Source organism: Panicum virgatum, chromosome 1N (genome assembly GCF_016808335.1).
Source record: "Panicum virgatum strain AP13 chromosome 1N, P.virgatum_v5, whole genome shotgun sequence".
In the NCBI taxonomy this organism is placed as follows: Eukaryota; Viridiplantae; Streptophyta; class Magnoliopsida; order Poales; family Poaceae; genus Panicum; species Panicum virgatum.
In genome coordinates this window covers 55027016-55043448 of record NC_053145.1, presented here as the reverse complement: position 1 = coordinate 55043448, position 16433 = coordinate 55027016, and the positions used below count along the sequence as shown (strand labels likewise).

At 47.9% G+C, this 16433-nt stretch overlaps 3 protein-coding genes across 4 annotated transcripts; 2 read left to right on the top strand and 1 right to left on the bottom strand.

Moving 5' to 3' along the window:
- The first annotated feature begins 610 nt into the window (after positions 1 to 610).
- LOC120656764 (protein LAZ1-like) lies at positions 611 to 4992 on the top strand. Its single transcript, XM_039934949.1, has 9 exons — positions 611 to 928; positions 1665 to 1942; positions 2085 to 2141; positions 2223 to 2331; positions 2911 to 3095; positions 3178 to 3266; positions 3561 to 3822; positions 3903 to 4154; positions 4271 to 4992. Exons 2-9 carry the CDS (start codon positions 1790 to 1792, stop codon positions 4586 to 4588), a joined length of 1425 nt encoding a protein of 474 aa, XP_039790883.1. The 5' UTR covers positions 611 to 928; positions 1665 to 1789; the 3' UTR covers positions 4589 to 4992.
- A 993-nt stretch (positions 4993 to 5985) lies between these two features.
- On the top strand, positions 5986 to 11437 carry LOC120656763 (protein ROOT HAIR SPECIFIC 17-like). Of its 2 annotated transcripts, none has more exons than XM_039934948.1 (10): positions 5986 to 6502; positions 6635 to 6706; positions 6775 to 6865; positions 7148 to 7224; positions 7725 to 7813; positions 7897 to 8080; positions 8185 to 8369; positions 8448 to 8550; positions 8632 to 8963; positions 10849 to 11437. In XM_039934948.1, the coding sequence occupies exons 1-10, from the start codon at positions 6332 to 6334 to the stop codon at positions 11240 to 11242; spliced, it is 1698 nt and encodes a 565-aa protein (XP_039790882.1). In that variant the 5' UTR covers positions 5986 to 6331; the 3' UTR covers positions 11243 to 11437. The 2 variants fall into 2 exon arrangements, with proteins under 2 accessions (XP_039790882.1, XP_039790881.1); XM_039934947.1 differs by having other exon boundaries at positions 6632 to 6706.
- A 536-nt stretch (positions 11438 to 11973) lies between these two features.
- Positions 11974 to 16114, bottom strand: LOC120656762 (protein ALTERED PHOSPHATE STARVATION RESPONSE 1-like). Its single transcript, XM_039934945.1, has 4 exons — positions 14786 to 16114; positions 14535 to 14695; positions 13522 to 13745; positions 11974 to 13088 (listed from the first exon to the last, which is right to left on the bottom strand). The coding sequence occupies exons 1-4, from the start codon at positions 15936 to 15938 to the stop codon at positions 12353 to 12355; spliced, it is 2274 nt and encodes a 757-aa protein (XP_039790879.1). The 5' UTR covers positions 15939 to 16114; the 3' UTR covers positions 11974 to 12352.
- Between the last annotated feature and the right edge of the window lie 319 nt (positions 16115 to 16433).

Below are 16433 nucleotides of genomic sequence, written 5' to 3'. Positions count from 1 at the left end.
CCAGTGCAGCGAGGTTGGGAGCGAGCAGCAGGGCGCGGTGAGGAGCGACCGACGACGGTAAGTGGGCCAACGGGCAACGACGGCGAGGCGGGCCGGCGGACGACGGCGAGCAGCAGCCAGCGCAGCGAGGTGGGGAGCGAGCACGGCGAGGCGCGGCGGGGCGCGGCCAGCGCGGTGGGAGCGAGCGCGGTGAGGATGGGTCCGCTGTTGGAGATTGGATCTTTTTGTTGGGGAATTTTTTTTACTGTGCACGACCCAACCCGACAAATGGGTTTTGGATTTGACTTCGTGCTGTTGGAGATAGTCTTACACTCCAACAAGGGCGTGGCAAAGGCGCGCCTGGTTTTCTAGTTCATACTGTATTCATTTTGTTTTTAAATTTTGTTTAGTTTGTGATTTTTTTAAATTTTGATACTGTAGCACTTTTATTATTATTTAATAATAAAAGTTCAATTATAAATTAATTAGGTCGTCTCGCTGTTTACAATTAAATTTTATAATTAATTATTTTTTCAATTATATTTAATATTTATTTGCAGATTCAATGTGGTGAGTACTATATTTAATTATTTAATGCTCCTGAAGATCCCGATATGGCTACTCCTTCCTTCGTCTTCGCATCTGTCCAGCGCCGACTTGCCGTGCTCCTACCCAACTTTTCAGCTGGAGCCTGGAGCCGCGTAATCCCGGAAGTTTTTCTTTTGGACGCCTCTCATCTCATCTGGGTACAGAAGTCATCGACGCCACATCAGCAGATCAGCCACGCCCCTCTTGGCATCCGCCGGCGGGCCGGGGCCACGAGACGCCGGCGCGGTACCGTTCCCGGTTTCCCCTCTTGCCGCGGAACTAGCAAGGCACCTCCGGCCGCCGCGCCCCCGCGCGGCTCGATCTTCAAATCGGCGTCGAGGAGCTCCGAGCAGCCGCTCAGGTGCTTGATTCAGCTCTCCCTTTGGCTCTAGGGTTTCGAGTCAAATCGGGGCTAAACCTCTTTCTCTCGGCTCATCCAATTAGTTTAGGAGTTGTGATGCACTGATGCGGTGTAATTTGAGCGGAACTCAGTCGCCCCTTTGCTTTGCTCCACACGAGTATGATTCCAGTGGAATGGAAACTTAGATGGTTGCCCCTTAAACTGGAGGATTTGATGTTTGGCTATCTCCATTAGTTCACGAGTTCCCGTACCAGAAAATAATCTGACTTGGTTTGTTGGTCCAGCTATGTAGCATGGTTTCATACTTCCTTTGCTTGTTGTAGCCGTGAGGAAACATTGCCTTCAAGAAATGACACTTCTATTCCTCGTTTTTCCCCTGAAATTGGATCTGATACTGCTAAAACAAGGAATTCGTTTAGCTTGTCACTTTCTATTGGTTGTTCACCTGCTTACTTGAGCTTGGATTTTCTAGGACTAGAACTTCTTAATTTTGCCAAGAAATTTTTTCAGATTTTGTTTATCATTTATCTGAGAGGAAAACCATTTATCCGTATGCAATAATGCAAGTGGTATCTATTACCTGCAAATCCTTACTCGTTCTGCGACTATTTACTTTTTCCATAGTTGCCTATGAATGGATTGAGATGTTTAGCAGTCTGTTTATCATCTGAGATATCTTATTAACTAGTTGAGCTTTGATCACTGATACTCTAATCTTAATACATTGGTCCTGCAGATAAGCACAACTTCGACTGGTAATTTGGTTCACGTTCTTGAGATGTTCAGTCTTCTAGTGAATGTGCAGTTCTATGATGTTGAGGACTAAGAGCATAGGAGGTCGACAAAGTGTTATCAGCTTCCATGAGGGTCAATCTCGGGCTCCTTTTGCCCTTAGCGGACAAATATGCAGCGCCAACATGGGCCATACTGATATCAGGATTCTTTATGCTGCTTTCTGTTTCTCTCTCGATGTACTTGATATTTGAGCACCTCTCGGCATACAACAATCCAGAGGTTTGTTTTACAACAACACCATGTTCAGTAATGGGTACTTTTTATACTGTCAATTTTTATCAGAGGACAATATGAATATTACACCATGTTCCATTAAAACACTCAAGGGGTTAATCAAATATCCATCTCATCATGTTTGCAGGAACAGAAATTTGTTCTTGGTGTTATCTTAATGGTCCCTTGCTATGCTATTGAATCGGTGACATCTCCAAACAACTTTGAACTCTTTGCTGATTGGTGTAGTTCAATCTAATTAATCTTTGATACTTTGCTTCTACAGTATGTTTCGTTGGTAAATCCAGACACCAGTGTCTACTGTGGCATCTTGCGTGATGGCTATGAGGCATTTGCTATGTATTGCTTTGGAAGATATATAACTGCTTGTTTAGGTGATTTATTTTCTGAACCTCTGAGGCATTTTAGCTTCTAATGCAACCCTTAGTGTTTGTTATGTGCATTCTTACATGCACTTAAAAGCTGCATCTACACTTTCTGCTGTAAATCAGTACCATCAATCCTATAGGTGCATCTTTTTTCTCTCTTTACATGAGTCATGGATATGAAGTGTGCTTGAGATGCAGCTATTTGGTAATTCATGCAATGCAACTAGATGAAGTCACTACCCTTCTTCATCCAAGGACTAAACAGCGGTTCATATTGACTTTCTTTATGTTGACTGGAAGATATGCCATCGAGAACCCATAGAAGATGTCAACACTATTCTTATTCTCCTACTGTTTTCTTCTTGATAAAATACAAGAAGCATCAACTTGTTAAATATGTTATATCAGACCGATTTGTTAACAGTTTGGTAGATTTATTTCCGTGCAGCCTTTTTTTTGTATTTTCGATCGTTATTTCATTGGGGAATTTATATTATTGGAGTAGCTTTACGCCTTTACCTGTTTCTTTTCCAATTGCTGTTGCTTATTTGCTACATTTCATTGTTTACTGTAATTGTAATGTAGGTGGTGAAGAAAGGACTATTGCATTTTTGAAGAGGGAAGGTGGCGAAGATTCCGGGGAACCTCTTCTGCATCATGCCTCAGAAAAGGGTGTCATTCATCATCATTTTCCTATTAATTACATATTGAAGCCATGGAGACTTGGTGTGCGGTTTTACCAGATTATCAAATTTGGTATATTTCAATACGTATGAACACTTGTCCATCTAGTTGAATTAGAATATTTAGAATTTGCAAGCAACTTGGGTTAAATACTTCGTACGTGTGCAGGTGATTATAAAGACACTCACAGCTAGCTTGTCTCTTATTCTTCAACCTTTCGGTGTATATTGTGAAGGAGAATTCAAATGGGGATGTGGGTAAGATGCTCCTTTTTTTCCATTCAAGTGATAATTGTGCATTTGCACTATTTATTGAGCCCCGAAGGAAAAGAATCTTCCATATTGATTGATTGGATATATGTGAAAATTGAAATAGTTTAGTTTGAAGGATTTCACATAAAGACTATGATAGTAGATATACATAAATGTGCAATGGTCTCTGTCATCTTGACAATGAATCGTCTACCCGTATGAACTGTGAATCTGTGATAGCCATTTCTTTATCCTCCTAATTATGCGCATCTTGCATTCCACTCCTTTTTCTGTCTGCAGATACCCTTACTTTGCTGTAGTCCTGAACTTCAGTCAATATTGGGCCCTATACTGTTTAGTGGAATGGTACACGGCTACAAAGGATGAGTTGGCACATATTAAGCCATTGGCTAAATTCCTTTCGTTCAAGTCAATAGTGTTTCTGACTTGGTGGCAGGGTGTGATAATTGCTATCATGTATTCTTTGGGCTTGGTTAGAAGTCCATTAGCACAAAGCTTGGAGTTAAAATCAAGTATTCAGGATTTCATCATTTGTATAGAGGTACCTTTCCTTTTCAAGTTAGACAGGCTCCCAAAATTATTCCTTTTACTTATCATATTTCATGTCTTCCTACAAAACAGATGGGCATAGCTTCAGTTGTTCACCTGTATGTGTTCCCTGCAAAACCATATGAGCTACTAGGCAAACAATATTCACCTACAAACATTTCAGTACTTGGGGACTATGCAGCCTCAGATCCTGTGGATCCTGATGAGATAAAGGACATCAGTCGACCTACCAAAGTGAGGCTTCCTCAGTTGGAACCAGATGAGATAATTGCTACTAATATTAAAGAGAGTGTTCAAGACTTTGTAGTTGGCAGTGGCAAATATGTGAGTTTTTATCTGCAGATCACACCTTGAACTTAGCATGTCTCAAGATTGCCTAATTGGAATATTTTAGGATATGACAATTTATCTTTGACGTCTTCTGCTTATTTCTATATTAGGTGATAAAAGATTTTAAGTTCACTGTTAAACAAGCAGTACGTCCAGTGGAGAAGCGCTTTGACAAAATGAAGAAGAACATCAAGTTAAGGCAAAGCCGGGATGACAATTGGGTGAGTGCATCCACACCAGAGAGGACAATTCGTGGTATTGATGATCCTCTCATAAGTGGGAGCGCCAGTGACAGCGGTATTGGCAAAGGGAAAAGACATCGCAGAGATCCAAGCTCAGCTGGTGCTGTGGACAGTTGGGAAGGTACTGAGCAGACACCTGATGGGTTTGTCATACGGGGTCGCCGGTGGGAAATCAAGAAATTGTGATCCTCTTTTCATACCACCCGCGGTGAAAGGTGTGCTGATTGATTCGGCAATTGGTTCATATGTTTCCAGTGACTTGCTGTATTGCTACTTTGCTAGTGAATTTTGCTACTAGCATGAAGCTTGGCTATACCACACTACAGTGCAGAACTCTTGTGTTGTAGACTGATAGATTATGTACATAGCACAACATCTATGTCCCCTTGAATTCTGCTGACAGCCGGGGCCCCAAGGAACAGTACGTGCTTACATTAGCCACTAAAGTGTGTGCTTAAGTTCAATCACTGTCAAGGTTTGCCTATAAATTTGTTCCTGATGTACATACATTTGATCTTTCTTCGTTCTTGAAACAATATTTCTCGTTGAACAACTTTGCTAATGCTTTATCTGGGAGATTTAGACGATAATATTGAATTTTCCCATGTCTAATGCTTCAAGCACCAGGTGTATCATGATGGAACGATGGTAGTTCGTGGTGACCAGTGATCACGTCAGATCTGGGAAAGGAAAGTCGCGCATTTTTTTATTTTTATATTTTTCAAAATTGTTTTTTACAGAAATATATTTTTGGTTTCATAATTTACAGATTTATACTCCCACCGCCCGGCTGCGGGGCGGCCGGCCCCCTGCCGGGCGGTAGGGATTTTAATATAAATAAAATTTATTTTTAATTGCATTTTGGCCCCTGGGAGGAGGCTGCCGCCCGGTAGCCGGGCGGCAGGTACCCGCCGCCCGGTGGCGGGGTGGTAGTCCTACCCGCCGCCCGGCAGGGAGGCGGCAGGCCCCTCCCGCAGGTTAAACCTTGACCGTCAGTGCGGCATTAGATGTGGTTTTAAATATTTTGGACATGTCGTCATGTTATACTTATTTCGTTCTCAGTTGCGTATGTGTATGAATTGCTAAGTTATACTTTTCATATTCATCTACTTTACTAACGGTTTTTATTTCTATCCAAAATATTTAAAACCACATCTAATGCCGCACTGATGGTCAAGGTTTAACCTGCGGGAGGGGCCTGCCGCCCCCCGCCCCCCGCCCCCCCCCCCCCCCCCCCCCCCCCCGCCGGGCGGCGGGTAGGACTACCGCCACCGGGCGGCAGCCTCCTCCCAGGGGCTAAAATGCGATTAAAAATAAATTTTATTTACATTAAGGTCTCTGTCGCCCGACAGGAGGGCGGCAGAGGGCGGCCGCCCCGCAGCCGGGCGGGGTATAAATTTGTAAATTATGAAACTAAAAATATATTTCTGTAAAAAACAATTTTGAAAAATATAAAAATAAAAAAACGCGAAACTCGCTGCGCGAAAGACCAAACACAAGTTCAGATTGTGCTAGGCCTAGCCTTATTGGGCCGATGCCCCCCTGTTGCCAGGCCCAGCCCAAAACAGCTCACAGGACTGGCAGGAGGGCTCCGGGGTTCGGGGCTGGCACTTCTCTGTCTCTCCTCCGCCTTGTCTCGCTCCATTCCCCGAGGTCGAGGGTACAGGTTACTCGTGTTCTTCTCCGAATCCCGACGCCGCAGTCAATTCTTGGTTGTTGGTTCCCACCTCCACCTTCTATCCCACACGGTGCTGACTTCCGAGGGGCCAGGGGGATCAGAAGTTCAGTTCAGAGCACGCCGTTGCAAAGCCGCTGCCGTGAATTCACAGAGCGACAAACAGGGGGCGTGTGTGCATTGGTGCATTATGCGCAGCAGATGCGTCATTCCTGTGCGCGGAGAGTGCAGATAGTCGGCAGCCGCAGCCCGGAATGGGCTCGAGGCGGCGGCGGCGCTACCACGGCGGGTGCGCTGCGCCGGGAGTGGCGTGTTGGGCGGTGGCGTTGCTTCTTCTCATGCTCGCATTCCACTGCGTCCTGTCGCCGCCGCTAGGCGACGGAGGCCGCAATGACCCTTCCCGGCCACAGAGCCCCACGTTCGTGGTACGCCAATCTGAAGCTGCGATTTTTATTTTCCTCATTTGTTCAGGCTATGCAATGATCTCTATAGTTTTAGTCTGACTGTTACGTGGATGACTGGATTCATTTTCTCGCATGTTTCCTTTTCTGTAGCAGTCGAACAATCTGGGTGAATTGCGCAGGAATGTGCTTGCTATGGGTACGAATGCGCAGGCTTCTAACGTTCTAGTAAGTGGCCTAAGCTTTGGGAGTCTTCGAGTTGCGTTTTGTGGTTACTAATCTGACTGGATGTGTAGGGTGATGGGAGCAAAATGGGGGAAGAACTCTGGGACTCGGGGGCAGGAAACGACTTCTATGGTTGTAGCAACGCGAGCACTGAGTTTGCAGGTGAAGAACATTTCTAATTATTTAGCTTCAATATTGTTGCTTATTGTTCTATGTTTGAGCTCAGTGGCGAATCTAGATGTCAATGTTAGGGTGGTCCAATGCAAACAAAAAAAATTTTAAGCACTTGTGAGACTGAAAATACAGTTAATTTCTTTTAGAAAAAAAGAGAAAATACAGTAAATGAGCTTGTTGGGCATCTTAGGGTGGGCCGCGGCCCACCCGGTCCACCCTCTAGATAATAGATGGCATGATAAAAGAAATTGTATTTTGATGATGTGGCAGGAGCTGAAGCTAACACCGAATCAAATAGGTACTTGATGATTGAGGCTAGTGGTGGGTTGAACCAGCAGCGAACAGGGGTAAGGAGATAGCAAGAATCATGACAAATCTTGGGTTTCTTGGTTTATTATACAATGCATCTTCTAGTGAAATGCCAAGAAGTATGCTTGCAATACCTGTTTAGCATTACTATGATTTTCTTGGTGGTGAGGCAGTAAATCTGAGAGGAATCATTAGCATGTGACAATAGGCTTTGGCAGTTCCATTCCATCCAGTGTTGTAAATCTGTCTTGTTTATTTTATATGGGCACGTTCAGCGCTTACCAGCTAGCTTTGCATTTCTACTTGATATGAGTGCTTGTCAGTAAAGTCAATGCCCTTAATTAGTTGAAACACAGAGTTCATATGTGCATTTCTTTTCACATCATTCTGTAGTTCGACTACCAGACTGGTAAATTTTGCTAGCTCACTTTGCTTGTATTTTTTAACAATTGGATGGCACCACTATGTACATTCTTCCCAATTTAGAGATTGCAGCGGTGTGGTAGACCCTGCACTTCATTCTTTCTTTTATTTTCAGATTATAGATGCTGTTGTTGCAGCACGCATTCTAAAAGCAACTCTTGTTATACCAAAGCTCGATCAGAAATCTTTCTGGGAAGATTCAAGGTTGCATACTTAGCCTCCACTGTCCAGTTATTCATCGTGCTGAAGGCATGGAGCACATTTGCTAACTTTGTTCGTTTTTGCAGTGATTTTTCTGATATCTTTGATGCTCATTACTTCATATCCTCCCTCTCAAAAGACGTAAAGATCATACAGCAACTACCTGATACGATCAGCAAAAAATCTCTCCCATACAAGATACGCGTCCCTAGGAAATGTACACCCTTATGCTATGATAACCGAGTGCTGCCTGCTCTTTTGAAGAAAAATGTAAGTCCTATGGTTTCAGGATTCTATGTGACTATATGTTATCTGATTCAGTTTCACAACTATTTATGGCATAGCTGAATTTTTATTGACATATGAATGTTCAGGTGGTTCAATTAACCAAATTCGATTACCGGGTTTCGAATCGGTTAGAAACTTATCTTCAAAAACTGAGATGTAGAGTCAATTATCACGCATTGCGATTCACTGATACAATACATAAAATGGGTGAAACTCTTGTTCAGAGAATGAGAGAGAAAAGCGGCGGGCGCTTTATCGCTCTTCATTTAAGGTAATGTTTTTAGCCATCTGCACACTGCTCTACTGCTATCCAATTAGATCTGCATCTGACCTTGTCTGCACTGTTCAGATTTGAGCCTGACATGCTTGCCTTCTCGGGATGCTACTTTGGAGGTGGGGAAACAGAGAGAAGAGAGTTGGGCACAATACGTAAGAGATGGAAGACTTTGCATGTAAGAAATTACGTTTGATTGTGATCATGTGACATTTCTTCTAGTTTTGATGAGCAATATTTTCATGTTTGCTCTATGCAGGAAGCCAATTCTGACAGAGAACGGCGCCATGGCAAGTGCCCCCTAACACCGGAGGAGGTTGGATTAATGCTGAGGGCTTTAGGATTTGGAAGGGGTGTACACATTTATGTTGCATCAGGAGATGTGTATGGTGGAGAGGAAACTTTGGCACCACTGAAGGCACTTTTCCCAAATTTTTACTCAAAGGAGATACTGGCAAGCAAAGAAGAGCTGGAACCGTTCTTGCCATTCTCTTCTCGCATGGCTGCCCTTGATTTCGTTGTCTGCGATCAGAGCAATGTGTTTGTGACGAACAACAACGGCAACATGGCCAGAATGTTGGCTGGTCGGAGGTATTTTTCTTTTGCAGTAGCACCAACATTTTTTTTGCAAACATTTCTTTTAGGCTAGTTTGCCTTGCATTCCAGGTAGCTAAGCATAGGTGGCATGTGAAATGTGCAGGATGGCACCATTTGGATATGGTTTTGTTATGGACGTTGTTGGATCGAGGGATTGGGGAGGAAGATAGGGGCTGCTGTGCTGTTGTTGGGATTGAGATCGTGAGAGAGGGAGAGGGTGGTGGCTGCTGGCGCGCTACAGTACCGCGGTGCTACAGTACGCGCGGGTACTGTTCACGGCGCGGCGGCGTCTAGGTCTGTAGGGGCGCTGGAAAGGGCCGGCCGCGGGGCTTCGCCCACGGCCGGCAAGAGAGAAGGGATTTCCTTCTAATCTCTTGCTTGATTAGATTGATACATCTCCTCTCCTTATATAGAGAGGTTTACTTAACCCCTAAGCAAGCGACTAATTAACCCTAATAGGCTAAGGCCCAATAGGCCCTTGACTCCTCTAACACTACACCCCACCTGGACATGCAGCTTGTCCTCAAGCTGCAAGCTAACGATGACACTAACAATGACTCCACTAGACGCAAACCGAACTCCTAAGAACAAGCCTTTTACATCTCGGCTTATTTTAAATAGACTGTGACTCTTTATTTTTGACGACTCCTGAAGATACGGCGGACACCCTCCGCGTGCTGGACCTGCACGCCTGTAGCCGCCTGGATCCCATGGAGACCATCGGAATGAGAGGGGTGCATAGGTACGGCCACCTGGAATTAATTGGGACCACGACCAGCGGAGACGTCCTCGCGGTGGCCGGTAGCGGAAAGCGGTGGCGCTAGACAGTGTGTGGACTGGAGGAGCACTAGGCGGCTGCAACTGCACCCATTTGGAAGCTTGGTCACCACTTGGAGGGCCCCATCCACATGCAGCAAGGGGAAGGAGAGTGGCCATCTCAGGAGCTGCACCCACCACAGCAATCACGTGAGCAGTGCTCCAGTCCAAACGTTGGGCACCACCATGTGCACAGGGCGTTATGGCTCCGTAGCCCTTCTCTCCCACTTCTGGCTCGCTGCCCCTGCCCCCGAGGAGAAGGAACATCAGGCCAGCGCCGTCATGGAGGGGGGTCGTGCTGCCGCCCAGGAGATGTGGGAGCTGGAGGCTGAGGTCTTCCCCACCAGCCCCGATCTGTGCGGCGTCTTCCGGCTTGGACGCAGTGGATTTAGCCGCGGAAGCGGCTACAGGCCCGATCTGTATCGACGGCTCGCTCCCCCCTTCGAGAAGTGGCTGGATCGGGCCGCCGCAAGGAGACGATGGTGGTGTGGCCGGCAACTCGTGCGAAGTCGCCGCGATGGGGGAAGGCGGCAGGCACTCACCCGGCGCAAGGGCCACCGTCGGCGGCCACCCGGGTGTGGATGGTGGCGGGCACACGGGCGGCGGCGGCAGTGACCAGACGGGCAGCGACGGCGGCGACCATACGGGTGTCGAGGGCGGCCACGCGACCGGTGCCAGGGGCGCCGTCGGCGGCCACATCGGCGTGGGTGGCGACCATGGAAGTGGAGTAGGAGGCAACCTCTCCTCCAGAGCTATGAGGCGTTCCTCAAGGGCTGCAGCCTTGTGAGTCATGGCCTCCACCATCCCGGTGAGATGACCGATGATCACGCCGTCCATGGTGGGCGACGCAGGGGATCGGACCTGAATCTGATACCAGATGTGGTCCGATCCCCTTGTGAGTCATTTTTTTTGCAAACATTTCTTTTAGGCTAGTTTGCCTTGCATTCCAGGTAGCTAAGCATAGGTGGCATGTGAAATGTGCAGGATGGCACCATTTGGATATGGTTTTATTTTTTATTCTTTCAAATGATGCTAATTCTGAATAATATTGTTTGTATGTCAGGAGATATTTTGGACACAAGCGGACCATAAGACCGAACACTAGAAAGCTTAACTCCCTCTTTCTGAACCGAACCAGTATGAGTTGGGACAGATTTGCATCCGAAGTTCAGACATTTCAAAAGGGCTTCATGGGGGAGCCAAATGAGGTTGAGCCTGGAAGAGGTGGATTCTATGAGTACCCATTGGATTGCATCTGTAAAAAGAGCAAAGCAAGAACTGAGCACAAGGATACCACAGATATTATGGAGAACCATCTTGCTGGTAGAGAGGACTGTGATCTGGACTTTCTGGAACACACGCCGCTGCCAGCGGGTTCCTCCAATGAGACAGAATCGGACTATAGTCATGGCAACGGTTTGGACATCCCGGAGATAGATGATGTGATCTCAGACTGATACAACCGAGGAGTCGCATGTATTACCTCAAAATTATTCTTTTTTTTTTTGCGAAACTCAAAATTATTCTTTTGTTCGTTTCAAATACATCATTAGTTAAGATTATCAGCGAACAGATGCTTATGTATAGTTACAGGCAAGTGTATCGAACTTATCCAAGTAGATCATTTGAAGTAAACCCGGTGAACTTATATATCTTGTATGATGCAGATAACATGGTTCAGTTTGTCGTCGTCGTCGTCTTCGTTCTTCGATGCAGTACATCGAAACTTCCATGCAGTTTTCGCTTTGAGTGACCGCTGTGGTTGGGTCATTTCATTGCTGGGCCTATTTTTAGCCTGCGGCCTGTAGCAGCCCAACTCGCCGCGAGCGCAGATTCTCTGTCTCTGTTGCGTAGCCTGCCTCATCGTCGGTCGGCGTAGCAAGCCCAAACAATACAGCGCAACGACGCGGGGGGGGGGGGGGGGGGGGGGGGGGGGGTTGGTGTGGTTCGCACCTCTGCGTTTCCTCAGTTGAATCAGGGGACAAAAATGGTACCTTGAATCTATTTGTTTTTTCTATGCCAAACTTTTGTAGCTTGCCTTTTTTTTTGGTAAAAAATTAGTAACTTGGTTCAGATTTGGCCATTGCGTGGTTCAAAGTTGCTTTAGATCAAATTTAACCCTCACTTGGTGACACGCTCTTGTTAAAGATTTGGTCTAGTCAGCAATCTAAAAGCTGTTCGCGGAAAGTAGCATGTATAAAGGCTAACACTGCATTTCATGAACAATATATTGTTCCACCATTGCTCACTCAAAAGGATTCAGCTACACTACCATAGCATCAGGCAAGGAAAAGAAAATCAACAGACTCAGTGCACCGGGTAAGCACACAACCACCAAAACGGGCATTTTACCTATATATGAACCTGCTGTTACGTTATACCTACTCTGACGGATGACGATGAGACTTCGCCCAAACTACATGGACGAACCTTGGTTCTGTTAGCAAACTCAGAAGTCAGGATTCCGCCACCAAAAAATCTCTGTGAGCCTTGGTTCTGCCGCTCGATGAGGCTGCTCATGCTGTTACATTCTTGTTCACTGTCAGATGCAACATCAGGCTGCTAATCTATGAGACTTTGGCATTCTTATTCTCTCTGGACGATCTTTCTTCTTCGGCATGTCTCAGGGTCTGCTCGAATGCTTGCAGCGAGCTGGAGGCGAAGCTTTCTAGGGCTTGGACAACACGCTGCAAGCTAGTCTGCAAACTGCTTGCGTCAAAAAGATGATCCTGGTATGTTTGTGCGCTTGGCAGCCGGCTGTGCCTACCTGGTACCAGGGCCAGCTTCCTGTTAAGCACATCTGCCTCCTTGTTGATCTCCACAGTCTTCCTTTCCAATATCTTGTTCCATCTTTCTCTTTCCCGGGTAGCAATGATCTGCTCCGTCTGTTCGACATTTTGTTTCTCTGACAGCTTGCGTACACTGGACACAAGAGCTTGCATTGAGGAAATCACTTCCTTCTCAGAGATCCGGTCCATGGCTTGAGACCAGCTGTTGCAGATGACAAACACAAGGGGAGCACCCACTCTTCCAGGCGAATAAGGAGCAACTCCATCAACTGTCTCTTCAGCCTTGTAGTTAAGACAAAGTGATAGCCATCCATTCAGCGCCTTTACGAAGCTCTTCTGTTCATTCACCCAGGAGGAAAAATTGACAATCCATTTCATCAACTCCAGTTCAAGCTCCAATGCCATATCTCGACTGCTTCCGTCGGGGACAACTGAATCCAGGTTTTTTGCCTCTGCCATAACTTGACACTGTACCTGGTAGCAGTCCAACTTGTCTCGCCACATTCTCACAAACCTAAAAAGAGGGACATCAGCCTTTTGATGCATCTTAGCCTTCATGGAAATAAATTGCAGGATTGTTTACAAAAATTCAAACTAATTTAAAGTTCTACTTTTGATAGCAGCATACTGCATACTAGACTCCCCATTTCCACGAGAGAATGTGCTGCCAAATTTATGTGTAGTTGCATAAATTGACCTCATAGAAATGCAGGACGACTGGGGTTGCTTCTAAAAAGTTAGCTTACTTCAGCTGATTGTCAGGCCATTGTGTTGACGATGCAGTACGTTGCAATCTTATTGTCGCTGCAACTAAGACTATTACTTTCTGATAGAAGATCTATATGATTATGCATACTAGATAAGCAACCAGTGTGAAGGAAGGAAACAGAGCACTAAAATGAAATATCTGACAAAATACTTCAGGATGAAAGAACAGAAGAGCATACCCTTGGATTAAGGCATTAATTTGTGGCCACAATTCCTCATCCCTTACTCTGTTTATCTTTTTGGAAACCTTAGCAATCACTCTTACTGATATTCTTAATTTTGTCGACAGTTTCCTAACCATGTTTCGGGTCGCGTCGATCTTGTTAGCTTCAGCACCTTTATGATCCAAGAACTTCAGTCGCTTTGTATTCTTCGCAAGCAGCAGACGCATTTTCTCTTCAGCCTAAAAGAGGAAAAGAGCAAGAAGATTATAAATGGCTGAGCATTGCAAGTAATGATGTAATATGGTACAAGAAGGAACATCCTGCGTTATTGAAACTAGTGAACACAGAGAGAGTATTATCCCCAATAAGCTATCGATTTGCTACAAGGATAATATTATAAAGTTAAAAACAAATCCTCCATCAGAAAACAAATATAAAAAATGTTCTATTAGATACATCTTATAGACTTACAATAGCACTATAATGCAGCAAACAAGGTTCTAATTCTGGCTGTTTTTCCAAATATTACTCCCAGTTCTGGTCGTTCAGTCCCAAAAGGTACTTTACAAGGTGTAAAGTCAATAATACCTTTTCTTAAACAAGAAGCATGTTGGTACAAGATAGGTGGAACAGTTCTAAAATTACATGGTTGGGAATGTATGTCTGTCTGATAGCGGGTGAGTATAGAGAAGGGGGACCTGTATGCTGGCCTGCTGGGAGCATGGGATCAACCTTAAGGATGTTTTCACTACACAAGATAAGATTACAAAACAAATTGCACTGCTGTTTCCCAACTTGAGCTAGGAAACTATCTGGTTAAGACTAGTATTCAGTGGCAATTGGATGGGACCACTATGGAGCAACAGATTTCTTTCTGACCTAATGCACTCTGAATAACAATTTCATGTATCTTCAATTTAAGTTAATACGTGATAATATATTCGAACATGCTGCAGTTACATAGACTAAAAAAATGATATATTGATAAATGGATAAAAGGTCGTCCATAAACATTAAGGCACACATACCTTAACCTCATCATACAATTTCTTCTCCCAAATATAGAGCTTCTGCAGTGTCAAAGACAGGCTCCTGCCTCCCAACACCTTCTCACCTCCAACATCCAAAAGCTCAACGCCTCCAAGATCTGAATGCGGCAAGGCAATTGCTGACACCATACGAGATGAAACTATTTTCCAAACATCAACAAGTCAAATCAAAGAATTGGGCATAAACTATTCTAAAGACGTGCTGAGTATTCGAAGAACAAAAGGCTTACCATGGTACACTGAACTCCGGTGATTGTACCTCCGCCTCCCGACCTCAAGAATCGGTGAAAGCGCCTTGACAGCATCTGCAGCTCGAACAAACTGCGCTTTGATCTCGCCGGCAACGTCTGAACCGTCAAAGACCCTCCGGGGAGTCGGCCCAGGCACCGCAACGTTACGCTGCGCGGCCGGCTGTTGACGCGCCACGTTGCCCCCGCCAATCACCTCCTTATCAACGACAGAATTGTCCTCCTCGTCGACCTCGGCAATGCTGCTGCTGACGCCGCCGAGAGAGCTGCGCCGGCTGCGCGCGGCGCTCCCGGGCGCGGAGAACTCGCCGGCCACCTGCTTGACGACGGCGTCGTCCTCCTCGAGCTCCGGGATGCCCTCCTCCTCCCGCACCTCCCGCGAGCTCCGGCTCGGCGTGTACGCCGGCGCGGCCCCAGCGCCGCCAGCGTCGTAGCAGTAGTTGTCGTACACGTCGTAGTCGCCGAACACGTTGAAGAAGTCCCACGAGCTCGACCTCGGCGGCGACGGCGGCGGGGGCGGCCCCGCCGCAGCGGGCTCGCCGCCGTACGAATGGTACTGCGGGTATCCGCCCGCCGCCGGCTCGAAGGAGCCGTAGTACACGCGCTCCGACGGCGCGGCGCGCTGCTCGACGGCGACGGAGGTCGGGGGCGGGCGGCTCCGCGCGTAGTAGAGCCGCAGCGACCCCGGCGGGTACCCGCCGTAGGGGGGCTCGGGCGCGTAGCCGTAGCCGGCGGCGTACCCGTAATGCGGGTACGGGAGCGCGTGCGGGTGCGGGTGCGGGTGGTGGTCGTGGGCGGCGGTGCGGCGGGGCGGCGAGGAGGACGCGGAGCCGGGCTCGGAGTCGGAGGACGGCGCGAAGTTGATGTGCGACGAGGAGTGCGGCGGCGAGGCGGCGGGCTGCTGCGGCTGCGGCGGCGCGCCGGCTCCCTTGCGCGCGGCGGGGAGCGCGAGCGGCGGGCGGGCCGCGAGGAGGCGGTGGAGCGCGGCGGCGGCGGACGCGAGCGAGTCCGCCAGCGCGTCGTGCGCGTCGGCGAGCGCGTAGCGGTGGCGCACGGCCGCCGCGAGCAGGTCGGCGCGGCCCCGGCACAGCGCCACCGCCTCCTGGTCGTCCAGCTTGGACCCCTTGCACCCCATCGCCCCGACGAGAACGCTCGGCCGGGAACCTCGCTCGAACCCTCGCGGCTCACGGCGCCATGGCGCGCGCTCGTCGGCACGGGACGTGCTTCGGGGAGTCTGGGGTGGGGGTGGTGGGGAAACGAAACGGTGCTGACGTCGCGGAGGAGGGAGCGAGCGAGCGAACCGAGGCCGGGCGGGCGGCTGGGGATTATAACGTGCGGGCGCGTGCGCGAGAGAGGCTGTTCGGCCGCCGTAGGGGTGGGGTACTGGGGGATGGTGGTTTGTTTGCACTCGCGCGGCGTCTCTTTTTTTCCGGGCTTGCCGTGGCAGGCGCCTCCTGTTTGTTCGCTTGCGGCGGTCGGGCCTCCCCTCCCGGGGTGGGGGAGGGAGGAGCCGGGGGACGGGGGGAACAGACGAAACGAAGCACAGGAGCCGCCAGGGATGGACTTGGAGAAGGATCTCCTCTCCCTCTCGCCGTCTCGCGCTCGCGCGGGTGGTGTGGGTGGGGTGGGG